Source organism: Dipodomys spectabilis, unplaced genomic scaffold (genome assembly GCF_019054845.1).
Source record: "Dipodomys spectabilis isolate Male_0828 unplaced genomic scaffold, ASM1905484v1 ptg000207l, whole genome shotgun sequence".
NCBI classification, from domain to species: domain Eukaryota; kingdom Metazoa; phylum Chordata; class Mammalia; order Rodentia; family Heteromyidae; genus Dipodomys; species Dipodomys spectabilis.
Genome location: NW_024870884.1, coordinates 4,144,446 through 4,172,042, shown reverse-complemented (window position 1 = coordinate 4,172,042; position 27,597 = coordinate 4,144,446). Strand labels below are relative to the sequence as shown.

The window sequence follows — 27,597 nt, the reverse complement described above, 5'->3', positions numbered from 1 at the left end:
GGTCTGTGAGACCCAGCTCCTCTAAGCTTCCAAAAAAAAAAAAAAAAAGCCAGGAGGGAGCTGCAGAGCTGCTAGACTTAGCAAAAGAAGCTCAGGGACAGTTCCTAGACCCTGAATTCAAGCCCTAGGAATGATACAAAAAAAAATCAACAGAAAGGTTCTGAAAGTAAGGATGTTGCTATGTGGGGGCATACCTTTGGGTCACTGGGGAAACCCTGCTGGCATTGGCATAATGAGGGTTGAAAATGAAGGTCTTAACTTTGAATAGAAACCCAGCTAAGTTCATGAGTAATCGGAAATAATTTCTATTAGAAAACACTCTCATAAATGTTTAATTTCTTATAAATGGGTCTGTGCCTTTGGTGTTAGTTACTAGTCCTATTCTCATGTCTGAAGACCTCATGAACATAAAAACCCCTAATGGAGTAAAAGCTCCAGGGAAAAATGAGTTCAACCTCACAAGAAATCCAAAAATATTCAGGTGAGTTTGTGGTTCTGCCATTAGGACAGTAGCAAGCAACCAGGCCATCTGATGTATATTCTCAGAAAACAGCCCCCTTTTTATCCCCTAAAAAATCAGGTCAAAAGTCCGGGTGCGGCTCTTACAAGGATGACCACCTGCTGTTACAAGGTAAAATTCTGCTATTTTTCCACCTCGTTTCCTGCAGTTACACTGAGAAAATTCCATTTGTTTTCCGAGGTCATCTTTTACCAATTCCTCCAGAAGTCTCTGAAAGGAATCCAGATTCTAAGATTTTCTTTGGGCTTCTCTCTTCACCTTAAGACTGGCAAAGCCGTATTTTAGGGAGAAAGACATTGACCAAATGGCCGCTTTTCCTTTATGGAAGGGGGCTAGTCTCAAAGGATTCCTTTATTTTATGTTGGAGTGGGTACTGGGGCTTGAACTCAGGGCCTCATGTTTTCACTTCAGCTTTTGTGCTCAACGCTTTGCACACTACCACTGTGCCGTATCTCTACTGCTTGCTTTTTGCTGAAAAAAAAAAATTGGAGATAGTAGTCTCACTGATTTTTCTGCCCAGGATGGCTTCAGACTACTCCAACTCATAATTAGCTAGGATTACAAGTGTGTCAGTGGGTTCATCATAGTCTTATTATCTAGGTTTGTTGTTTGTATTTGTATTAAATATGCTGTTCAGCTTTTGAAGCTACATAAGCAGATTTCCCCACTTAAGATTGCAGGCATAGAAAACTTCAGTTCATTCAACCCATTCATTCTGCAATGCTGATCAGTCTTTTCATCAGTATGGATTCCTCTTACCTGTCTACCTTTTTGAATTATGAAGCACCTCCTTTAAATAATACCTTAAATTATTTTCAATACCCCAAATTTGCTACTCTTTCTGAAAGATTTTAAAATACAGTAGAAAATTTTGTTTTCAAGTTCTTATTATTTACAAAGTTAGCAGCTATGTTACCACCTTCTGAAACCAAATTTTTCAATGAGCTAATACTTTCTATTTTTAATACTTAAGTTTGCCTTTGGTGAAAAAAGTCTAGTTTATTATCCAACTAATATTTTCATAAATCATATTACCTATACTTTTATGGCAATATTAGCATGTTCTCATCATTTTTACAAATATTACCATTCACTTCTCCAGTGGGTACTAGATTTGTGGCAAATACCAGTATGCCCTTACAATTAGAAATAAAGTCATCTAGTAAATACTCTTCACCATCACTTTCAAATAGAAGCTTTAAGATATTTGCCCCTTTGAATTATAAACTATTTGACATTGATAAGTTTTCCTGATTTCTACCCTTTTTAGATAAAATAATATTTTGTGCTATTGGTACTGTACTTCATTTTTGTTCGAACTTTAATTTTAAATTCTAATTTTATACTAGAGCTTTACAAAAGATGTAAGTCCCCAATACAATGTGTATACTGATGTAAATTTTTTTTAAACTTTGGATAAATTTGACCATAGTATTTTTATTTAAATCACAAACTCTTTCTGTACGCAAGTTAAATATTGCCTAAACTACAAGGCTATACATTCAAGTCAATGGAATATAGATTTGACACTAGTTTAAAGGGCAGATGAGTATCTTTTCAAATGGATTTAGAATCAAAAGAGCTGTATTGTTATTTTTTAGAATTTATAACTACCTTGATCTTCACCTGTGTATCATATACATACATGTATATATATAGTATATATATATAGTATACGTGTGTATATATAGTATACGTGTACATATATATAGTATACGTATATATATATAGTATATGTATATATAGTATATATATATAGTATACATATGTATACTATATATATGAGAGGTTAGATATGAGATCAATATATATTTAAATCCTGACATTTTCTTCTTCAAATGTATTTTAGGATTCTCACAAATATATATCATGATGTTCCTTAGTGGGGGGACAGACTTCAAGGAAATGTAATTCTTTCTTGCTTTCCCTTCTCAGAATGTCTTTTATTTTAAATGTGATGGTAAAGTTATACTAAAAATACATTTATCAGGACTTAAGAGACAGCGAGAGTGGTTCAGGCTCAGAGGAAGAACAGAGAGTCACCACCCGGGTTATTTGCCGCCGTTTTATTATAAAGGTATTCTGTGGCTGGATCATAGTAGGACTTTGCTATGGTAACCAGAAACTTCTTGTGTGTGGTTTTGAAAGTTCAGCATGCTTTTTAACTAAATGGTTCTGCGTATGTTTCTTCATATACCTGAACGCTTATGAAAAAGACAACCAAAAGGAAAGCCAGGCTGTGTGGTAGTGAGTGTTCTGTGTGGCCTTGACATGTGTCCGTTGTAATTGAGACTTGCCAGCATTTGCATCCTGCTTTTCTCAGGGAAGTGTCATATGCATGGACAAAAATTCTCTCTTGCTGGTAGCTAAAACGTCAGACTAATGAAGTAAGATAAAGGAAAATGAAAAGCCTTCCTTCTCTGTCTCAAATTATTACTGCCATAACTTTTTAAGTGGAAATCAGTGTTTCATTATCAGTCATTGGCTAAGAATTTTAGGTTACAGGTTAGTATGGATATAGTGACATAGTGCAATTCTTTGAAAATTTCTGAAAGAAGCTTTCACAGATTCTTGTGCATGGAAGTATAGTTGAGTAAAGAAACGAATGTTTGCTAGAAATGAAAAATGTAGTTCCCCCCTATAGTATAGCACAATAGAAAGAAACTGTGAATGCATATTCTGCATACACCCACAAAGGTGTCTCTCACTAGAACGCAGCCTACCACTGTCCTGAATACTCCGTGAGCTCTTTCTTGATATTAGAATAATAATACTTAGAACTAGGAAGCCATCTCTAATACACAGAGCTATGAATGTGATCCATTAACTTGAGACTCTCATTAATAGCTCTGCAGAAAGGAAAAGACATATTTATTGGATGACATATTTATAAAACAAACACAGCTATTCAGGAGGCAGAGAGCTGAGGATCCCAGTTCAAGGCCAGCCTGGGCAGAAAGTCTGTGAGACTCTTAGCTCTAAGCTCCAAAAAATGTGGAGGTAGAGCTCCAAATTAACAGCAAGCTCAACAAGGTTCCCTCAAAAAGAGCATGAATCATGAATCACTTCTTTGGAAATTATGCACAGGCAAGACAAATACTGTTTTTGTGTGCATCTAGCATATTTGGCAATCTTCAACTTGCTATCTTAAATTCATAATCAGGTCTCTGGACTATAACAGGTGTGAATATGCAGGTGTATTTTTTGGAAGGTATTAAAGCCAGGCCTGATCTTTCACTATTCATTTCATAATTTTCCTCATGGCATTTCTATTTTCCTCAAGACATTTCTATTTTCAAGTGAAACATCTTGAAAAAAGCACACCAGACATCCTATTTTTAACTTGCTTTGTATGCTTAACATGTGACATACTTGTGTTACATCCAAACCTACCTCCCTCATTTATAATTCTTGTCCTTTATGAAAGTAGACTGTCCTCTGTCAAAGACAGAATAAACAATTGTGCAAAAGCCAAATAAAATTGGCGGGCAAGGAATAAAGAAAAATTTTCCTAAAGAAGACAAAACAAGAACAACACAGTACCCCTAGGTCAGTCATTTCCTAGCCAGTCTAGTCACGAACCAGCAGCAAGCTAGCTTTTAAGTCAGTTTATTACTTAAGTATTTGAGCTTCACATGAGCTTACTTGTGTATAAGGCATTAGTGTATTTTAAAAGGCCCTTGAGTTTGAAAGAGCAAAATAAACTATGATTCTATAGGCTTTGTAAAGCAGGCACCTCCTCAAATTCCACTGCTTGGCAGCTGGTGTAATTTTTAGGGAGAATAAGTAGAATCATCCGTGAATGGGTCTTATAACTGGGAAGAGCATTGTATAAACAATAAAATCATTTGCCAATGAGCTTTAAGAAATATCCTTTATATATGACAGAGAAACCAAAAGCTAAAGACTACCTGTAATGATCATTAGAAGTTATAAGTATAGCAAAGAAACTTTAGGTTGCTTATCTGGGACTCTTTCCAGTCAATATTTTTCTGTTCAGACTTTTGGAGCAGGTAGAATCACATTTCCGGTGTTTTTCTCCTAACTCCATATGTTGATGTCTTTCTATCCTCACTCTAGATGTCAAAGTTCAAGGACTACATTAGAATATGATCAGTATGACATAGGAATGATCTTGTTGAGAAATAACATGGGAATGTTAAGATCTAAGAGGTCAGGAGACCAAAATTCTATTTCCTAGATGACAAAGCTGAAGCTCAGAAGTGAATTGACTTAAAAATCTCCGAGCTGAGCAACAGCAGTTCTGGGATCAGAACCTACTTCATACCTTGATCCTCTCCTGAAAGCTTTGCCCCACAACACTATGTTCCTATTGAAAACAGATGAAAAGGGAAACAGAGTACCTCCTCTAGGCTAAATTGTACGTTTGGTCATGCAAGCCTTACCAGTGGCACAGGAGAGGGTGGCACTAGGCCTCATGGTGGAAAAACTAGTTGATGAGGCTGAAATGCTAAAAATTTTACCTACCTCATGGCTATTGTCCAACCCTGAATTAAACTGGCATAGTTACACCATTTATCTTAGTAATCTCTCTAGCACTCGTATCTCAGTGCTAAAAAACTTCGGGTTATTCTGTCACTTCCAGAGCTAGCTTTAGCTTGAAAGCATCTCTGCAGAGAAACAATTCTGTTGCCACAGCCTGGGCAAATCTTCTCAGCATTCAGTTTATATAATAAATAAGGTGACGGTACAATTTTATGGCTTTCTCATTGACTTTTTATGAAGTGGTTAATTTTTTAACATAACATTTTCAAATTTCTGGAATAAGTTAAAAGTTCCACGGTGAATGGGAGAATATGCAAAACTTTACTAGCATATTTGTTTATTTGTATGTAGTTGGAGTAACACCACAGTTTCAAAAGCTTAGAAGCAACTTATTAATTTGTGAGTTACTTTACCTTGTTTGCTTACCATATGCAGTTATTTCAAAGGTAAAACCCTTCATTGAACTCATAGCCAAACTACTGTGATGTTTGGTTAATATTCAAATAACTGATTTTTTCAAGTTTTAATGATTTTTTTCCTAGCTTGTAGTTGTGTTAACACATTTTCCCCAAATCACACAATTTAGAAGTCTATTAATTTCTGTATAACTATTTCATCTCCCAAAACAACGCTTTCTACAAACTTCTGGCTATTTTTACATACACATGTACTCCTAAGTGTGTACACACACACACACACACACACATACACACACACACACACACACACACACACACACACACACACACACACACACACACACACACACACACACACACACACACACACACACACACACACACACACACACACACACACAGGTCCTCACATAATGAGTTTCTTACTAACTTGCTTTTTCCAAATATATCACATCTTTGTTTGTTTATTTTTGGTCATGGGCCTGAACTCTGGGCCTGGGCATTGTCCCTCAGCTCTTCAGCTCAAGGCTAGAGCTCTACCACTTGAGCAACAGCGCCACTTCTAGCTTTTTCTGTTTATGTGATTCTGAGGAATTGAACCCAGGGCCTCATGCATGCCAGGCAAGCACTCTACCACTGAGCCACCTTCCCAGCCCTCACATCTGATTTTGAAAAGTCAAAGTTTTAATGTGAGCAATAATATCATGAGTCTATGGTTCAAGAAGACCACCATTAAGGAAATCACATGCATGCTTAGTATGCACAGAGTTCAGCACTACATTATGGAAGTTTGGTTCACTTTTTCCTGTACCACCACCCCATTTCCTCTAAAGACAAACTGCCTTTCAACACATCATTCTTAACCTTTACCTTGCATTTAGGGCATCTTTTGCTTTTTAGGAGTCAAGTTTCACAAACTTAAATGTGAACAAACACTCAGCAGATCACACAATGATTTAAACACAAATGAAAACATGGGACTAACCTTTTCTATAGCAACTGAGTTGTATAATGCAAGTGCAGTAATTTTTTTTTTTTGGCAGTGGGGGGGGGGGGTCAGTTGTGGGACTTGAACTCTGTCCCTAAACTCTAGGCAAATGCTCTACCACAGCACCACTTATGCTTTTCTGGTGGTTAATTGGAGATAAGAGTCTCATGGACTTTCCTGTCTGAGTTGGCTTTGAACCGTGATCCCCAGATCTCAGCCTCCTGATTAGCTAGGATTACAGGTGTGAGCCACTGGCGCCCTGCTAAGTGCAGGAATTTTTTTTTAATAATTTTTAAGTTTTAAAATTTTACTACCCTTGGTCAAAACTGCATGTAATTAAATCAATGGGTAAGTTAGGCTTACATCAAAGCAAATTGATAAATTTCACATTGGTAATTAGGACAGAAAAGTAAAAACAAAGTGCAATGCTTCTATGACCAGAAACTACCCCCAGGCCTTCTACTGAAAGGTTTTCCCCATAATATCATATTCTGAAATTGGTGTAGGTGATGCTAACAAGACTGGGGGCTAAAAGTACAAGCTGCTATCAAGAACTTTAAAAGTTAGAGATTATTTTTGTCATTAAAGAGAGGTCCCTCCCTGGTAACATTTGTTCTCTAATATACCTGACAGAATTAAAATGCATGAATTTGTAAAAGACATTTAATGAAGCTTTACTATCTTCCCCATCTAATCCCTCAAAGTGGTAAACTCTATACAATCAATATGTTGATTATGTAGATTATTTCCATGATCAACATATTATTGCTTTAATAAGACTACAGAAAATAGAAGTAAAACAATACAAAATACAGCGCTTCTGTGAACAGAAACTAATTAAAGCAATAATAAGTTATAGCTAGGCACCTGTGGCTCACACTTATAACCCTAGCATCTCAGAAGGTTGAGATCTAAGGATCATGGTTTGAATCTAGAACCAGGCAGAAAAGTACATGAGTCTCTTACCTTCAATTAACACCCCAAAAGCCAGAAGTAAAGCTGTAGCTCAAGAGGATGGAGCAATAGCTTTGAGTACAAAAAACTCAGGGACTGCACCTTAAGTTCAAGCCAGCCCAAGGGCCAGCACAAATCAATAAATAAAGCCGTAATAAATTATAGTAGTCATTTAAAATAAGGAAATGCATCTTTACTTTTACTTGTACAAGAGTAATGAGTTTTCACTAATGCAAACAAAAGTGCTTATATACCATATTAGTTACCAACAACCAATATGGCTTGTTATTTGTAAGTCAGACTTTGCTTTTTCTAAAACTGTTAAACTAAATCAGTGTAGTTGTGCTTATTCACTATGCTTATAAATACGCCTATTTCCTATTTCTTTCAGAGATTATACAACTTAAAATTTCATTAGCATCTTTCCACAAAAGGATTTTTTCTCGTAACATGTACTAGGACTCTATCTGGATTCTACTGAGATCCTTTGTAAGAGTTCAAATGTAGTTAATTCTTTCATGTTTACACTATGGTAAAAGCTTTCATGACATTTTATTGGTGCTTTTTCTATCGTTATCTCCCAAATGTATAAAAGCTAGCATAGGGCATATAAATAATACCCCATTTTAAAGCACATGTGCAGACTTTAGTGTATTTAAACGTGAGGTCATCTTTATTCTGTCTTCCCTTAATTATAAAAATACTCATAAGGAGGATTAAAGATGAACTAAACATTTAAAACAAGAACAATTTTTCCACATATGTCTCACAGTGAGGTGAAAGAAGTTATGGTTCATGTTTATGACATATTCATCCACAATCCTAATAAATACAAAGTCACTTTGTAATAACAAACTGATATAGGCCATCACAGTGTTCTCATAATTGACTGTTACCAACCAAATTATTAAAATCATTATCTCATCATCAGTAACAGCTGTTTTGTCATCTGACACTTTTCCAAGAAAACAAACACATGGTAGCATCTCTAGTTCACTCTTTCAATAAGGAATTTGACTTAACAGGCCAGTAAGTCCTTGGATGACAAGTTCTCACTTAATATTTATCTTTGTTTCTCAAAATAGTACATGGCCAAATCTGAAGCTGAACATGAGTGAAGACAGTAGAGAAATAGTCTTATTTTTGCTTTCAGAGTGGCTTGTCATATTGATCGAGCTAATGAAGAAATCTTGATCCAACTCAATTCACCAGTGCTTATGAGCAGGAAAACATGAGCATACCCTGAAGAATTATTTCTTTTTTAACTTACCAGAGGAAGTCCTTTGGCCAACAGTTTCCCCTTCAAAACAGTTACTAACTGAAAGATGTGATCTTCCATTTCTTTGCTAGTAGTTGTATCCCCTACCCTTTGGTCTGTGGCAATGTCCAGTCATCACACAGACCCCTTCACTTTACCATATTACTTATAAACTATGAACACAGTTTTTTCACTTAAGACCTATGAAATCCCCAGTCTTCTCTGTACTCCGGACATTTTTCACTGTCTTCCATTAAAAAAAATTGTATATATAATATATAGTATATTATATATTAAATATATTTTATTATATAATATATAATTGTGTAATAATTATATACCCTTATAATAGGTACCCTTTGTATGTGAGTTCTTACTTTTATTTTCTTTTTTGTTGGTTATAGGGCTTGAACTCAGGGCCTGGGTACTGTCCCTGAGCCTCTTTGTGCTCAAACTAGTGCTCTACCACTCTGAGCTACAGCACCACTTCTGGTTTTTGAGTGATTTATTGGAGATAAGTGCCTCGTGGCACTTCTGCTTGGTCTGGCTCTAAATCATGATCCTCAGATCTTAGTCTCATAAGTAGCTAGGATTACAGGCATGAGCCATTGTGAATTTTCAAATGAAACAGTAAGGTTGATAAATACCATGCTTCAATTAAGGTATTGTCTTAAATTAGACAAAACTCAAACTATAAAATCTCTAGCGATATAGTCTAATGGAGAAATACTGTGCTCAGACTCAGATGGTTTAATCAGAGCTTAAGTCATTGGCTAAGGTTTTGTTGTTGATCTGGGTGATTACATTCTATAATTATATAATTGAGAATTCTTCCTTTTTGGAACTTGTTGCAATCTCTCATTCTTATCCATGCTTGAAGTTTAATGCTTGAAGGTTGTTAATTGTTAACTAACCACAGTTAACTTGGTCAGCCTTTTTTCCTCCATGCTGGAAAGAGAAGCAAGTAGAATTTGCTGCTGCTTTTTCTCAACGTCTAGAGCATGTGTGTGGAGTTCATTGTGCTGCCAAAGTTTCTTTAGTCAATATGCTGTTAACCTCTATGCCACATCTCTTAGGGAGAGGAAGCGAAAACCATCCCTGGTGAATCTGTCACTGAAGAACAATTTACTGATGATGAAGGCAACCTCATCACCAGAAAAGTAATCCTCCTTGAGATTTCATGCTTCTCTTGGCATTTAATTTCCTGCATTAAAAACACCGCTATTTTTTCTGCTAGAGTGTCACCACCTCCTGAAACAGAAACATCTTTGCTTCTTTCTGTTGCTTCCTACAGATCACTCGGAAAGTAATAAGACGAATTGTCCCGCAAGAGAGAAAACAGGATGAAGTGGTAATGGAGAGGGATTGCCAAGGAGAAAGTAAAGCTTGTGCATTCCTAAAAAGCCCTGCTATCAGACTGGCATCTGCAGTGTGGCAGCTTCAGGCCCTTGCTGCTTTTGATGTGCATTTGATCAGGGTCAAAGAAAAAGACTTGCCTTCCTAGCATGCCTGAATGTTTACATATATATATATATCACATAGATAATACTGTCTTCAGGGGTTCACAGAGATCTGTGGATGATATAATGTTCTAGTTGGAAAGACAAAAAGATAAAATAGAAACCTTTACCATTAACAAACTTCTTCTTGGGAGGGCCCAAATCCTACCTTGTGGTTGGCCTTAACTGGGTGTCTTACTGAGACACCTCCATTTGTGTGGAGGACAACACAAAGGATAGGATGTGAACATTAGGATAGCTAAAATTTAATTCACAATCCATACTTCCAAGTGATCACTTTCTCTTGACTGTGTATTCTGAAGGGAAAGCTAAATTCCATCTTCACCTGAGGGGGTTCATACTTTAGGTTTCCCTATTTCCAGTTACACAGCCAAATTCACCTGAGTGGTACCATTCACCCAACAAATTTCAGGTTATCAAAGCATCTAGTTGTTTTTCTTTTCTGTTTCCCTAAAAAAAAAGGAAGCTGAAAATGTCCACGTACTAGATCAGAACATTAGAAAGGCTACTTGTACATTCGTTTAAATAGGGTAAAAAAAAATAGGGTAAGAAAAAAAGACTCACTCTCAGATTAGTGTGTTCCTAGTGCTCTTGTTTTATGCGAAATTAGTGTCTTCTTGAGTCTTGGAATAGGGAGTGTGTGGGTAATTCCACAAACTAAAGAAGACAAATAGTAGACCAGAAAAAGTTCTTTAAGTCAACAGTATTTCCTTGATAACTTAGTTTTTGATTAGAGCTTTACTGAGACATTTCCAGTTCATAAATTACAACTAAATGCTATTTTTTAAGTTGAGATTTGGTGCCTTTTAAGCTTAAGTGATGATTTCTTCTAGCTTAACTCCAGGAAATGGACAAGCTGCCTTTTTTAAAATCACTAATGGTTGAATTGTTGTGAAGTCCAGCCATTGTTATATTCATTTTGATGGTGTGTTCTTGCTTGCTTTGATGCTTATCTGTGTGGGTAAGCCAATTAGATTAGATGCATTGTTGGACATGAAGTGCCAATATGTTTCAAGAACAATTTCACTTACTCTAATCCAGCCTCCAGCAACCAGAATGGAAACTACTTTTAAAATTCTTCCACCACAAAATCTTAATATGCACATTCCTTTTAAAGCAGGGAGAAGTTTATAAGATGAAGACGAAGAAAGAAATCCGGCATGTGGAAAAGAAGAGCCACTCATAACAGTGAATGGTCAGTCAAGGAGCGCACGGTGTGCACATTCCACAAAAACGGGGCTGACGCTTCTGTGAAACCTCTAAATTTCCCTAAATAAGAAATTCAGATCTTCTCTTTTTCCTACAGAGTTCCAGCTTTGAAAACAATCCAATATGAACTTGTTTTCTTTCTGTGATTCTGGATGCAGATATATGCACATTAAAACCTGACTCTAGTTCAGTCTATAAACTCTCTCCTGGAAAATAAGGCAGAAGTTTGAATGCAAATGGTTGCTTGCAGAAGTTAATGTAAATAGTGATTTTCGAATCTCCTGCTGTCTTAAGAGTGAGGTCTCACTATGAAATACAGTAGCCATATGCAATCTAACAGGAAGAGTATTTAACAACAAATAATGCTTATAAATGCACTCGCATTTTCACACAACGGCATCTAAGAATCTATTCTTGATTGAAACACAGCATAAGTTCAGTGACTAAATCTCATAAAATAGCTGTATGTGGTTAAGCACGCCCATTATTCCAGGCCTCAGAAGGTTAAGACAGCATGGACCACAGAGACAGACTATCAGAAAACACAAGTGACTTGGAGAAGGCAATAATGGTTGAGCTGTTAAAAAGGATTTGCAGATGCTAGCTTTGGTGGTAAGAATGGCTAAGCCAAGAGCTATCAACATGACTTGCTTTTTATTAACTGAAAATGGAAAAATTAAGAATGGCTTGAATGTGTCTATAATGAATCTACCTGTCTGTCTCTTTCTCTCTGTCTCTCACACAGGGATCAGCCTCAAATGAAAGCCATGACAAAGATGTACATCAATACTAAGCATGAGTTTGCTGTATTGAATCCATTTATTTAAGCAACTCAAGGCAGTAAATGAAGTGCAAGTAGAGGAGAGTTCAGTCAGCTTTAGTATGCCCAAATAAGCTTGGCAACTTGTGCAATCATATACTCAGATTCAAAGTGGGAAAGAAACACAAAGATCACTTAGGCCAGCTAAACCCTTTTTCTCCAGGAAAGTGTGTCTAATATCTAAGAGTAATGACACAAAGAAATAGCTGTACTTCTAGGGTCCTGTAGAATGTATGCATATAAAAATAGCTTTAGAATTATACACATTCACCTTGTAGAGAAATACCATTCAAAGAAGAAAGGGGTTGAAATACATTCATTTATATGAATGTAAAAGTAACTTCAGCCCAAAGCAAATGTAATATGTCCATTGGAAAGAATAGTCATTTGACTGCAGGCCTAATTTTACCCCTCCAGGGTAGTGTTTGCCTTCCATAAAGGAACTTAGGAAATGAGTTCCAGAATACTACCCAGAACTCCAGAATATTGAATGAATGTTTTGGACAAAAAAATTAGTTTGTGGATATAGTGAATGGTGAATGTTTTATAGTCCTGCTAACAAGCTTTAAAAAAAAAAAAATATATATATATATGTATATGTATATATAACATGGGATGGGAATGTGGTTTAGCAGTAGAGTGCTTGCCTAGCATTTATGAAATCTTGGGTTTGATTCCTCAGTACCACATAAACAGAAAAAGCCAGAGTGGTGCTGTGGCTCAAGTGGTAGAACACTAGCCTTGAGCACAGAGAAGCTCAAGGACAGTGCCCAGGCCCTAAGTTCAAGCTCCACAACCAGCAAAATAATAAAAGAATAATAATTATATATATAATATATATATATATATGTATAAAACAGAACAAGCTAAAGAAATACTACCCAGTTTTATGGAGTTTTAGGTAGCAATATCAAAATTTTTATTATTTACCCTTGTAGAACCAATTGACGTTTGAGCTATGTGAATTCTACCATTTTGTCTTTAATATAGAGTCATGACTAATGTCTTTTTAACCATTTTTGTAAAGTCTATACTGGTTTATAGTTTACAATGTGTGTTCTTTTATTTAAGCCATCAAATAAGTTTGGGAACAGGCCAGGCCAATTTTGGTTGCAGTCTTACAGATAATGACACCAAGGCTCAGAGCAGCCACCTGATGTGGTAAAGTTAGGCTGAATGCAAAATGATTAATGTCATCCAAACTCTAATGTAGTAGGAAGGCAGTAGTAGCAGGAGAAATTATTCCCACATTGTAATCATCTCATATCAAAAAGACTCTTGTATGCCAGACTCTAGGCAAAACATTTACCTGATGGTAATTACCAAGACAGTACTATAAGTTTTCTTTAGATAAAAGGAAACTTAGCTTAAAAGTAAGTGATGTACACAGGGTTCTGCTGAGGGGAAGCAAAAAATTTGAACTCATCTAGGGGCTGGGAAGGTGGCTCAGTGGTAGAGTGCTTGCCTTGCATGCATGAGGCCCTAGGTTCAATTCCTCAGCACAACATAAGCAGAAAAAGCTGGAAGTGGCACTGTGGTTCAAGTGGTAGAGCATTAGCCTTGAGCTGAAGAGCTGAGGGACAGTGCCCAGGCCCAGAGTTCAGGCCTATGACTGACAAAAAAAAAAAAAAATCTAGAGCTTAAGTTCTTTACTATTCAAATAGTATTTGGGGCTGGGAAGATGGCTCAGTGGTAGAGCGCTTGCCTTGCATGCCTGAGGCCCTGGGTTCGATTCCCCAGCACCACATAAGCAAAAAGAAAAAAAGCCAGAAGTGGCGCTGTGGCTCAAGTGGTAGAGTGCTAGCCTAGAGCTGAAGAGCTGAGGGACAGCGCCCAGGCCCAGAGTCCAGGCCCCAAGACTGGACCTAAAAAAAAAAAAAAAAAAAAAAAAAAAAAGTTAAATCAAATAGTATTTGGTAGTTATTAGAAACTCAAAAGCAAATTGTAAATCTGACACATGTACAAAGGCAACCTGCAGTAAATATCTTCCTATTCTATACTCATGCTGCCTTGTCCTCTTCTAAAAGAAAGAAAGTGGGCTGGGAAGGTGGCTCAGTGGTAGAGTATGTGCCTTGCATGCATGAGGCCCTGGGGTCAACTCAGCACCACATAAGCAGAAAAAGCCGGAAGTGGCGCTGTGGCTCAAGTGGTAGAACGTTAGCCTTGATCTGAAGAGCTGAGGGACAATGCCTGGGCCCAGAGTTCAGGCCCCACAACCAACAACAACAAGTCTTCATTTTTAAGATGAAGTTTTCTTATAAAGTGAATTTTACTTCAAGTACTATTAAAAGATTGGATTAGTGAAGGCAAGGGATCAGCCTCAGATGAAAGCCATGACAAAGGTATACATTAATCATGGCTGAATTCCACATTTCCCTTCAGAAAATGCTCATGACCTCACCCATTGCTCAAGAAGTCAATAGCACTGTGAACAGCAGTACTCCTTGCCAGGCCTGCACTTTCTTTGAGGCTGAATGTTTTATTCCATTTTTTTCAAATGTTTTGACCATCTGCCTGGCTCAGCGTGGAAGGGACGAGGTATACAATGGTGAATAAAATCTCCATAGGCACGGCCTTTATACATTTCCCAACTCTATAACCAGGAAGGAAAGGAAATGGTTTAAGCACAGAGAATATAACGCCAGGAACCAATTGAAGTAATGTGAACACATTTAGACTTGGGAACAAAGTTTTCTAAAGTCACAACATATAAATTAAGATCTTATAGATGGCACCAAGTATGAAAACAATGGAGATGAGGACTATAATGGATACAGCATGTTTAAAGGCATTGAGATAGGGAGAGGCCTACTGTACCTGAGGAAAGGGAAGATGAATACACCAGTGTCTTAGAAGATAGGGAAAGTAGGACATGCACAAGGTGATATGAAAAATGTACCATCATTTACAGCCCTGTGGACCAGAAGTAAGGGTTATATTTCATTCCAAGAGGAGTCTGAAGCCTTTGTAGTGTCTTAAGGGAGAACCTCACCTGATCTTTTTTTCCCTTTTCTTCTGTTTTCCACTTCCTCCTCTTGTCTCCTCTATATATACAGTGGATGAGGCAATACAAGTTAAGGTGCCAGTTAGGAAGTCTGTGCTGTGGCCCAACCAAGCCATAAAAATGGCTTGGTTGAGCCAGGATCTGTATCCTAATGTTAGGAACTTGGAAGATTAGTAGCACCTGATGGAGTAGCTTTGGGGTAAAGTGAAGTCTTGAGTCAGGAATGACTTCCAGGTTTGTGTTATAAATAACTGGGTGATATAGAAGGGGAAAAAGAATGGCTTGTGAGAGTCAGGCCATATAAGCCTTGAATTTAAAGCCCTATAGACTCATTGAATTTAGAGCACTCATGAGACATCTAAGTATTTTAGGTAAGTATATAGTTTAAGGAAACATTAGGACTGCACATATTTAAAAAAAAAACAAAACAAACACATGCTAGTAATTGAGACCACTTTGTACAACTACTTATAGATTTTTTCAAGAAAAAAATCATGGTAGCCATTACTAGAGATATGCTTGAACACTACCGATGTCATTAACTAGGAAGAAAATTGAAGAGAACAAAACTGGGGTTTGGAAAGGAGCCCTAAAGAGCACCTATTTTTCCAAAAAGTTTAAAAGCTCTCCTCTGATGTTCCTTCCTTTGTTTTGGCTTTTAGATTCTCCCATCTAAAATTGCCTACATGTTCATTCTCTACTTTTTAGCATATTTGGTTGTATCTCAAAATATTAACCCAGGTTATATAATATCAGCGGGAGAGAGAAACTTTCCTCTTAGAGAATACAGATTAACTGAATATTGTCTATTTATCAGTGGCTATGCACTCTTGCCTTCCTATATCCTATTCAAATAAATTTGTGCAATACCCCATTTAGGCAGTAGAGGGAACTATGTGGTTTAGGAAATTACTCCAAGTCTCTACCACTCATTTGAAAGAAGTCTTGCCTACTATAACTGCACAGCCTACTCCAAGAGGCAAATGTGATCAGAAGTAATAAAAATCAAAAAACAGAACTTTTCCTATCAGATTTGTAACTTCAAATATTTTTTAATCCTGGCTCACTAGCAAAGAAGAGTCTCAGAAAACCCCTTTTGTCTTAGTTGAGAACAAATTATTCTGAATTGGAAACAATTTCTAAGCTACATTTTATTATAGTTACATAGAATTACTGTTTTTGAGAATGTTTTTAATCCCCCTAACTCCTGTAATTAAGACAGGAGAGTGAAAAGGAAGGAAAAGAAGAGGGAAATTGGGTAGAAAGAGAAAGGCAGAATTAGAGCAAATGCTTCTCTCTGCCCATTGTGGGCTGTGGGAAGGCCATCAGAAAGGCTTTCCTCAAGTGCTACTCAGCAACATGGCCCAGATGAGTAAGAGGATACATGGAAGGGTAAATTGGCTTCATTAGGAGAACAGAAACAACCTTGAGACATAAAGAAGGATGAGAGACATGATTTTAAAGACGGAAAGTGTAACTGGTCACAAATTAAGGACCAAGAAAAAAAGTTGGAAGGCGATATGGAATTGCTAAGGGGTACACAGTCTAGATCTTCAAAGTCAGGCTCACAAAACTGGACCAGTCAGATCCACATAGCCTAGTCTGGAATCTTCAGAACTTACGATGTCTGCCTTATCTTTGACCTACTGAACCACAATTCACATTTGAAGGTCACCTCAGGTGACCTGTACACATTACGCTTGGAGATGCACCTCTCTAACACTGACTCTCACATTTTTTTTTTAATAACAGGCTCTATCCCAAGTAATTCTGGAGAAGTCACTATGGGATGTGAGCTGAGACTTTTCTTCTATCTTTTTTTAAATTGGTGTCTATTAATAAAGCATTTTGGCCAACAGATGGCCCTCTTGTACCCATGTTGTTAGGACCCACACGGATTGAGAACAAGAGACTTTTAAAGGGTAATTGACCTCTGCTGTTTTGAAGACAAAATACACCCATTATTACCCAAAACATACCTCATAGTTAACAGCATTTTTTAAAAATTCTACCAACTACTATAGCTAGAAAGGCAACATTTGCTTGTGTTGAGAAGCACTGTGTTTCTTATTGCACAATTCAACCAGGAAAAAGCTGGATTGAGTTTTAGAAGTGTTAAAAATAAAAGTTGACCTGTGTGAACTTACCCAGGGTCATAGTAACCTCAAAAATATATAAATTTACTAAAAATTATAAAACTATATATTTGTAATATTTTAGATGTGGCTTATAAATTGCACAGTAATTAAGGTATAAAGTTTAAATATAGAGGTCCCCATAGGAAATAGGGCTTAACTAGAGAAAATTGCTGAGTATTCTCCCTAAGAAAAAGAGGGAAGACTCCGGTGACATTATCACTGAGCTGTATAAGCAACCTGGTGCCTGGAAGATTAGAGTTCAGTGGTAGAAACAGACGTGTGGAAATCCCGATCTTCCTGGGAATTGCCCACCTTCTGTAATACGATCTGCCCAAATGAGTCACTTTCCTTCTCTAGAAGCCTTGCAGAGTCCTAGGAGGAAGGGACTAGATCATCCAAGAAGGAATGGATACTTTGGTGTTTTTTGGCTCTAAGCTTTAGTGACCTGAGACATGAAGGTCAATTGCACTTTGGAACAAAAAAAAAAAAAGGAAGCCAAACCTCATAGTGAGGAGACAGAAGTCGTCTTATTCTAACTAGCCAATCCACCTAAAAAGAAAGGCACTTGTCTGGGGAAATAAACCACCTCAAGGTGGGTAGAAACACAATTAGGCCCCCACAGAAGCAGAATTGTAAAGGTTCTCTTGGATTTGTTTTAATGGAAATGGTGGGGGGAGGGGGCAGATTGTTTTGTTTCCTAAAACCATTCTTGCCTTAATTTGGGATTTCTGTTAGAGGTCTTCAGCAGGCATTCAAGTTTGTCAGTTTTTCACACTGGTGAAGGAGGAAACACTTAATATTGAAAGAACTTTATTTTAGGAAGGTTCATAGTAAGATTGGTAGTGTACAAAAGTATGAAATGCTCTGCTGAAGGTTGATTTATTTTGACAGATTAAGCTGACTATAATACACTGATGCCTTATACAGACATCATCCAGTAAGACAAGGACATTTTCAGCAGAGAATTAATACAAAAGCTCAAATAAAATTCATTTATTTCATAGACTTCAAGCAAGCAAAGGGACAGTATTAATTACAACAGTAGAAGTTTGCCCTTAATTTTAACTTGCATAAAGAAAAACAATTTCATAGTAATGAAGTTTGTTAGCCTTTTTCAAAGATCAATTGGCTTTTCATACGAGGAGACTTCAGCAATGCTGAGGTGCAGGATCCTAACTCTGTATGCTGTGCACTCATTGCCGGAAAGCCCCACCTGGTCTGTTGGGTGGTGATACTGATGGTCAGCTCTCAGCAAAATCATTTCATAAATGATAAAGACAGGCCCTAAGGACTGCAAAATGGCATGTGAGAGCTTCCAAGACAAAACCAAGCAACTGTCTTTCCAAACCAGTCTCTAAAACCATAAAACAGTAAAGTTTTATGAAGGTCTTGATAAGGTCATGCCTTGCAAGAACATTCCAGAACACCCTAGAACCTGGTCCACTGAGGTATTCAGCAGCGCCAAGATTTCCTGTTGAATAGCAAGGAAGGCTAAGATCTCTGCAGGCAGGGGAGGGAAGAGAGAAAGGGAGAAAAAGAAAACCAAGGTTAAGAAATCCAACTCACTACCTACTGTCTCTCTTTCCACAGGAGCATGTGTACTTACTGCCAGTATTGAAAATTTAACAGAAGAAATATCAGCAGGAAGTAAAATAATTTATGAAGAAGGGGGTGTGTGTTTGCTGCTTCCACACATTAATGGCATGATTTTTTTAATGCAAAAAGAAAAAGAAACCCACTCACCTTTTAATTTAGCATGAGCCAATTTACAGAGCATGGAAATTCACTTTCATTTCCGGGATTGGCGCGTGTGCAATGAGCAATGCAGTGTACATACAAGAAGCCATGCTGTTAACAGTTTCTCTCAAGTAATTTGGTGTCATTTACAAAAAGGAAGAAATTCCTGCCGCCAGAGGGACAGAAGGAGATGAGACGATCAAAATACTGAGAAACACTAAAATTACTGAATCCACAACAGCTCGCCTTATTTTTCTTGGACCCAAACTGTCAGGGTATAAACACTATTTGTTTCTTTTTTTAAAACATCGATAGTTTTGCTGTAAATAACAACACTGTATAAATTCTAACAGAAAAAAAAAATAGAATAAATGTTGATAAGGCACTGCCTCTTAGAACACAAACAGAATATTACAAATGCATTTAACATAATAGGGGCTCAAGTGACTTCACCCTAGAAGAGGAAGGAGGGGACTCTGGGGGTGGGGGGAACTCTTCACTGAGATTCTTGTATATTCGCAATTATAATGTTTGTATATGCAAAACTGCTAGCTTGATTTTAAAAAGAAAAAGCAAATCTTTAAAAAATCTGCTGCAAATTTAAATAATTCCCCAGATGAGGAATTCTGTAGTTCTGTGAAAAAAAAATTTTCTTCAGAATATTAATATTTTGATGCATGTGTATCACCTTATTTTGATTAAATCTTTTTCCAATTTTGCAAACACTACAGTATACTGCAACACAGAAGATTTTATCTGTAAACACAAAGCCCTTCATCTAATATTTGTTGCTATTGCCAATTTTTCAATGAAATGACCTAAAAATTAAAAAAAAAAATCACCTATACAGTAGTTGCTTTCGGGGGTGGGGGGAGGCTGTTAGTGCTTAAAAGGGGGATAATGCTTGCCGCTATAGAGGTGGATGGTGCTCCTAAGAGGCCCCAGTTGGGGGTATTTAAAATGAACTGAACAGAAATCCTTAGCTAGTAGAATGGCAGCTCGCTGTAAAATTATTCCTGTATTGTGTACTGGCTATAAGATGTAGTCACCTTTCAGTAAGCCAATCATTTGTAACCATTCTAGCAGTGTCATATTAGGTTAATAAGGCTGCTACTGTGTTTTCAAGGGCATTTTTATTTGGGTTTTGGGTGAAATTCTTTCCTTTGTTGATTATATTCACATAAAAATCAACCTTCATGGACACATAGATTCTAATGACATATGTATGAAAAACCAGACACTGGATGACCTAGTCAATTATTTAAGCATATAATAAATTGTGTTAAACTCTTCACTGACCTGTGCTCTACAGTGTTCTTGTGTTCTCTGTCGAAAGGCAGCTGAGTTCATCATCTGAGTTCCTGGCCCCACCAATCTACCCACTAGTCCCATTGGTGTCTCTGTAGTTGCTGAAGAGACAGTTCCTAACATTCAATTCTACCCTGAAAACTCCCAGCTTGTATAAGTTTTGTGCATCTTTGGAAGGTGCCAGCATCTGACATCTTATTTTTATCCACATCTGTTTAAGCTGCTCCCCACCCCTACCCCCTGCAAAAATAAGGAAATTGGGGTTCTCATTGCCACTGTGTCAAGTAGTTACAAACCAGCACTCCCAAGAGGACTCCAGCCTGTAATGACTTTTAGCCCCCCCCCCCCCCAAACACTGGTTTGGGGTTTTTTTTAATTGGTATTTGTTGTTAGTGCTTACAAGTTGGGAGCTTTCACAAATTTCTAACTTTTGAAAAGATCTGGCAACAATGAGCCAAGTTGTCCTTGTCCGCTAGCCAGGTGTGTGGTCTTAAAATGTACCATAGTCCCAGCTCCATTTCTTTTCTTTGTGGATCCTGACTAGCCCAGTAGGCACTGGATTTAGAGACCCAATCACTATGTGATTTTAAGTTCTACAGCAGCAGATGTGATGACTTTTTTTTTTTAACTCTTATTCTAGCCCAGAGCCTGGTATAGAAATAGTGATCCTTAGTAATCATTATCATCCTTGAAGTTGGAGTGCCCACTATACATCCTGTCTCTTCTAAGTACATTCCACCTCTTAGCTCATCTTCAAAATCACAAGGATGAAATAAATATTGTCTTTGGCAGTAATCGTCCTCAGATAAAATGAGTGCTTGGAGCCTTTCAGCATTGTCATATTGCCTGTCCATTAAAGATTGCCAAATTGGACAAGTTCATCCCACACTAGATTAAATATCAGTGCAGAAGACAACTATCGAGAACCTATTTTGCCTAAAGAATGGAACTAGACTGCATTTTCAGGGTGTGCCAAAGAAATAAAACACACTTCCACATCTGCACCAAAATTATGACAGGCAAACTGACACCACTGAAAGTTGTGTCTAGCCTCTGTGAAACCACAAAGGCTCACATCTATAATCCTAGCCACTCAGGAAACTGATGTCCAGATGGCTGAAGATTTAAGGCCCATGGGAGAGATTCTATTTCCCACTAACCAGCAAAAACCAGGCTGGAGTTATGGCTCAAGTGATAGAGCACCGGTTGAGTGAGGCCCTGAGTTCAAACTCTGGTACTAGCAAAAAGTAAAAAATGATGGCTCAGAATACAGGTGTTCTAACTTCCCACCTAAGAATTCTGAATTTCTGACTCAGTCCTTAACAGAGGTGGCTACCCTTAATGAGAAAGTTAATGATATGCGCTTGTCTTGGTGTTCAATGGTTTTGTTGATGTGCCTGGAAATCTGACTTTAGAGATAAGTGATGGATAAGCTTCAGATTAAACAGAAGTTCATAAATTTACTCAGGAGTATCATATGCAAATACGATCGGATTTTTTTATGTGTATATATGGATGGGACCAGACAAATGTTCCATGTGCCTAATGGAGTCAACCAGCCAGCTTATGAAAATGTATTTTACGTTTTTCTTTCACATTGCTGTTTAAAAAATGAACTGTGAATGATAAATTCCTGATATTTACTGTTTTTTCTCCATTTTATATTCCTATCTACCAAGCTCTAAGTTTGTTCAATGAAAAGGTATTCTTACTATATTGCCAAATGCCGGCTATACACTGCAGGATGATGTAATCTCTTCTAGAAGGGACCGGCTCCACTCCACACCTAAGCAGCCAGCCTCTTTCCTCTGTAAATAAGGACTGCCATGGCATCCTGATGTTATACCATGTTCATTCCAGTATCATCTCGGGTTCCATAAAGATGGACGTTTCTCTCCAAATAAACAAAGAAAAAAGTTGTGAGCTTGCCTTCATTATTATGGGCACCAGCACAAATCTAGCTATACAACGGGGTATATGGGAAGCCCAGAAGTTTTTACTTTTTCAGAAGAACCCAGCCCTGTGTATCCTGGATGAAACCAGCAATCAAACACAGATGTCTTCATCTGGGTATTAGTAGTCTTGATAGGTTGAAGTGGCCCTAACCTATTAAAAGATGTGTCATTTCCTAATCCTGATAATGCTTCTTTGTCAAACACTGATGACTGAGATTTAAGCTAGACTTTTTAAAAAGTTCTTTTAATAGGAGATTCAAAGGGAAGTGTATCATTTGCCTGATTAACTATTTAGCAAAACAAAGTATGAGTGGGTCCTGACACACATCTTTGGTCATAAGTCTTTTAGCTCTCCCTTTCATAGAACTAAAAGCTATAGTTCCAAACAGAAAATGAAATGTAGCTCATTTGCTGACAGCTGTGTACCAGTATGTGAACACTTTGGGGAGACATTCTTGATCCATTGGTGCTTCCTGAATTAGGACTGAAGTTCCCTAGGGATGTACTTAGACCCCACCCCCACCCCACCAATGCCAGGGGAGTTCCATAGCAGAATGGAGACAAATATGCACAGAGGAATCCAAAGGCAGTGAGAAGCACTGTGCTGTGGCAGAAGCAAAGAACTTCCAGGGTCTTTCTTCTAGAAATGTATTTTTCTCTTCTGCCATCTAACTCAAGCAATGGCATAATTCTGATAGCAGGATGGGATGCTGACATGCCAACTATTCAGAAGACTTCTGTGTGCTACTCCATCAGTTCCTCACACTAGAATCTAGCACAGGCCTGGCAGCCTGGACATTATTTTGTTCTCTGCAAATGTCCACAGCAAGGTGGCAAGAAATAGTATTGGGAAATACCACAGTGGTGTACGATTGTCTTCACAGGCTCAACCAAATTGGAAATAAAAGAAATGCATATCTCTTGATCCCTGTAACATTCACCAAGGACTAACTTGTGTCACCATCTTCCACTGTCTTGCTAGTTATATGATCCCCTCGTCTGCCAAAAATTCTAGATAATTGGGTTGGAGTGTACTGATTCCTTATGACCAACAACTCCAGCTTACATGGACAATCTTACATGGCCATAAGCTATAGCTGTCATCCCGATCAGTGACCAACTGAGAAGCCTCTATCTTGAATCCTCCTCTCATAATGTCAGATGCCTCCACCTTGGCATTGCTAAGTGCTTGCTGGGTTGCTAAGGACCAGAGGGGCCAGAAATTATATCCTAGAGTCACTTGGGCCATCTCTGAAAGAGCTGTTTTGTTTGGATCATAGAAAATTTGTTAGCAATGATGAGCAATGTTTTAAACAAATCAGATTTACTACATGAAAATTTGGATTTTGAGTTTCCCATAAAATCTGAATATATAACAATACCATTTCTGCTTTTGCCTGTGCTGGTATTGAGGCTTGAATTTAGGGCCAGGACACTCTCCCTCCCTAAGCTTTTTGCTCTAGTATGATATTCTACCACTTGAGCCACATCTCCGCTTTTTTGAGATGTTGCTGGGTAATTGAAGATTCTCATGGACTTTTCCACCCAGGCTGGCTTGGAACCATGATCCTTAGATCTCAGCCTTCTGAGTAATGAGGATTACAGACATGAGCTACCAATACCCAGCTGAAATTCCTACCTAATATGAAGCTGTATATGCCCCTTTGGCACACAGGTATGTGCTTTATGTGATCTTGCTCTCCTTTCCTTATTCCCTCTAACTCTACTTTTTAAAATTCATTTATATTCTCAGTCTCTGATATGTTGAAGAAAAGGGAAGACATCAAATTGATACCATCCTGCTTAATTTTTTTTGACAAGCCAAGCATCTGCCTTGTTCTTTTTCTCCCTCCCTCCTTCTCTCCCTCTCTTTTTCCCCCCAGCCCCAGAGCTTGAACTCAGGGCCTGGGTGCTATCCCGGAGCTGCTTTTGCTCAAGGCTAGGTGCTCTACTACTTGAGCCACAGTTCCACTTCTGACTTTTTTGGGTAGTTTATTGGAGATAAAAGTATCTCGGCTTTCCTGTCTGGGCTGACTTTGAACCACAATCCTCAGATCTTAGCCTCCTGAATAGGAAGATAACAGGCTTGAGCCACTGGGGCCTGGCTTCCTGTCCCTCTTTCAATGGCAGTAGCGGGATGGAATAAAGGAGCAAGGAACTGAGAAGGATGGATCATTTGGCCTTCCAATCCCATTCATTCCTCCATTTGATTCCCCAGCATGTTTGGTGTCTTCTATTGTTCAAATACTTCCTTTGGCATAGGATACATCAGCCCATTGCCCACTTGTAAACTGGAGGGGAACGCTAGTGCTCACTCCAGAACCCTACATCTCAGGCTTCTTAGGAGACAAAACTCCAGCATGATTCGTGGAAACAAAGCCACTGCTTACTGACATAAAACACTTACTGAGCCTGCTGGAGAACTGGGGAGCTTGAGGCAGTGTGGGATGGAGAGGAGCCACTGCGTAGCCGCCCTGTGTGGCTAATGCACTTCCATGCTGGATTTGCTCAGTAGTACAAAGTAGAACTGAAAAAAAAAAGTTCAAAAGAATGCTTTCCACTACTTCTGAAGTATTTAACAAGAATCAAGTTCATCTGACTTCCTGAGATTCTGGATTGAGGTGAAAGCAGTTGAAACTTTGAACTCATGTGCAATGGTCTTCCTTAAATCCCACATGATTTGACTTCTTCACAGAGCCTTCCATGCAGATCCGAAGGAACTCTGGCAACTCAGATAAGCCAAATTAATCCTCCCCAATGCAATAATTTTTTTAAAATATTTTTCTTCTTCAAGAATGTGGGCTGTATCTCTCACTGCCCAAGAGCAAAGCTGGGTCCACAGAGGCTACATAATAAATATTCCGCTTCCAATGCCATCATTTGTTTGTTCTCTATGATAAAGCCTCACCAAACTGCAGCTACACTTGCATGCATAGTATGTTTCAATGGCCATTCAGTCTGGGTTCACACTTCATCCACTGGCAGGCAGCACATGTATGCAGTGAATAGTTAATGAAGTCACAGTTAACATGCTTCTCCCAGGTAAAGCCTGACACAAGAAGCTAAAACTATCTTGAGCCCAGAAAACTGTAATTCACTCAAGGACATATAGCTCTCAAAAGGAATTATAAACTAAATATAGCTGTAACAACTATAACATAGTAAGCTTTAGAGAATATCCCCTGCTTCTGGCTATGATAAAAGTGAATTCTGCCCAGTGCTGGTAGCTCATGCCTGTAATCCTTGCTACCTAGGAGGCTGAGATCTGAGGATCACAGTTCAAAGCCAGCCTGGGCAAGAAAGTCCATAAAACTCCTGTCTCCAATTAACCACCAGAAAACCAGATGTGGAGCTATGGCTCAAAGTAGTAGAGTACTAACTTTGAGCACACCCAGGCCCCTAGTTCAAGCCCCATGACCAACAACAACTACAAAAAGTGAACTGTTCAATGGTTCTGGTAGATCCCATTCCTAACTATTCAGGAAGCTAGCAAATGAGACTCCTGGTTTGAAGCAGCTTAAGAAGACAAATTCAAGAGACTCATCTTGAAAGTGGCTGGGCGCCAGTGTCTCATGCTTGTAATCCTAGCTACTCAGGAGGCTGAGATCTGAGGATCATGGTTCAAAGCTAGTACAGGCAAGGAAAGACTCTTATCTCCAATTAACCACTCAGAAAACAGGAAGTGGCACTGTGGCTCAAGTGGTAGAGTGCTCGCCTTGAGCTGAAGAGCTAAGGGACAGCGCCCAGGCCCAGATTTCAAGCCTCACGACCAAAAAAAAAGCTGAAAGTGGAGCTGTGACTCAAGTGATAAAACACCAGCCCTTTTTTATGGAGGGGGGGGGAGGAATAAAGGACAGCACTCCAGGCCCTTAGTATCAATACAAAAGTATTATTCAAGCCCCAGTATCAATACAAAAAAAAAAAAAGGGAAATCTTCAGTTCCCCAGGTCACAAAGGTCACACACCCTCTTGGGTTTAACAATATCAAAGTATTTTGAAAGAAAAAAATCCACATCCAATCGATTGCCACAGTAGCTTCTCACTCAGTCATCCCCAGTAGCTATTTGGTCTTTACAATTTCTCACTCAGTCATCTGTATGACTGAGGAGTATTGGGGGAGATGGTTGTCAGCACTTTCCTCTTAGTCTGTGCCCTTGTAAACTAGCAACAGTAAAGAGAACTTCAGTCATATGACTCCAAACAAGAACAGGAATTGAATGGAGACTCCTTTAATCAGAATGATACAAAGCTCATCACTTTTGATAGTGTAAAAAATAAAATGTGGAACTATTTTATTTATGCTGATCTTGAGAAAAAGAGAATGGGTCAAGAAGTGGAAATAGAGAAATCTGCATAGAAAGAGAGCATATAGAGGGCACAGAAAGAGGCAATGGCACAGGCCACCCCAGAGTAGAAAGATAAACCTCCTGTGTGTGCAGATAAACTACAGTGAGCCGTACGTAGCAGATAGACCTTCACGAATCCTGCTCTCCCTGTGGGAGCATGGGAATTGAGTCTCCCTGGATCACCGAGCCCAATGTAACACCAGCCCTTTCTGGCCCTCCAGATTTTATGTATGACTATTCAGCCCAAAGTGAGACTGGCTTTCCACCAAGGCTAATTTTCAGATATTAAAGAAGAGGAAGATGAAGCTTCATGGACACACATGCTTTTGCGTGGCTTATCCCATGTTGTACTAGTAATATGACCTAGAGCAGATTACCTAACCTTTCTGCTTCTTCTGGCATATAGAAGGGATACTTTTAACAACCATAAATGGGGGAAAGGAAATCATCCATAGAAAGCACTTCAAAGAGAATCTGGCAGAGTAAGCACTCCGTAAATGTAATCTGCTTTTTATTATTGTTGGTGGTGGTGATGAAACTGTCTTACTGGGATTTTCCATCTTGCTGCCTGGTGAACAGGGATGCGGGAGGAAGGTTTGTGACATGGATGTTCATGCCCTAGGAGGTAATATGCTGCTACAGAGGCCAGGGGCCACCCACCCACTTTGTGAATGACTTTGTAAGCTTTGCCCCTATTTCCTTCCAGCCCTGCAGGCTTCAGCAGGGCTTCCTACACCCTCTCCTTTGGGCAAATGGATCTTCATCCCTAACCTGGACACAAGTGAGTATCCTGCCTAATGACCACATTCCACCCCATCCTCTGCCATGTAGCCCTGTCCATCTCTAAAGTGAATCATCAACTTCTCAAGAGCAGGAAGGTCTTTCTCAACACAGTCATCTCCGGCCTCATGCCTA

General features: G+C 38.5%; 1 protein-coding gene across 12 annotated transcripts in view; it reads left to right on the top strand.

The window, feature by feature from the left end:
• Ank3 (ankyrin 3) overlaps positions 1-20,367 on the top strand; it is a 446,602-nt gene extending 426,235 nt beyond the window's left edge. For 9 of the 12 annotated variants that reach the window (XM_042696439.1, XM_042696433.1, XM_042696436.1 and 6 more), the window contains 3 exons: positions 581-631; positions 11,283-11,360; positions 18,927-20,367. In XM_042696439.1, coding sequence (XP_042552373.1) covers positions 581-631; positions 11,283-11,351 — 120 coding nt within the window. In that variant the 3' untranslated portion in view covers positions 11,352-11,360; positions 18,927-20,367. The remainder of the gene's footprint in view (positions 1-580; positions 632-11,282; positions 11,361-18,926) is intronic. The other 3 variants (XM_042696441.1, XM_042696438.1, XM_042696443.1) reach the window with 1 other exon arrangement.
• The last annotated feature ends 7,230 nt before the right edge of the window (positions 20,368-27,597 follow it).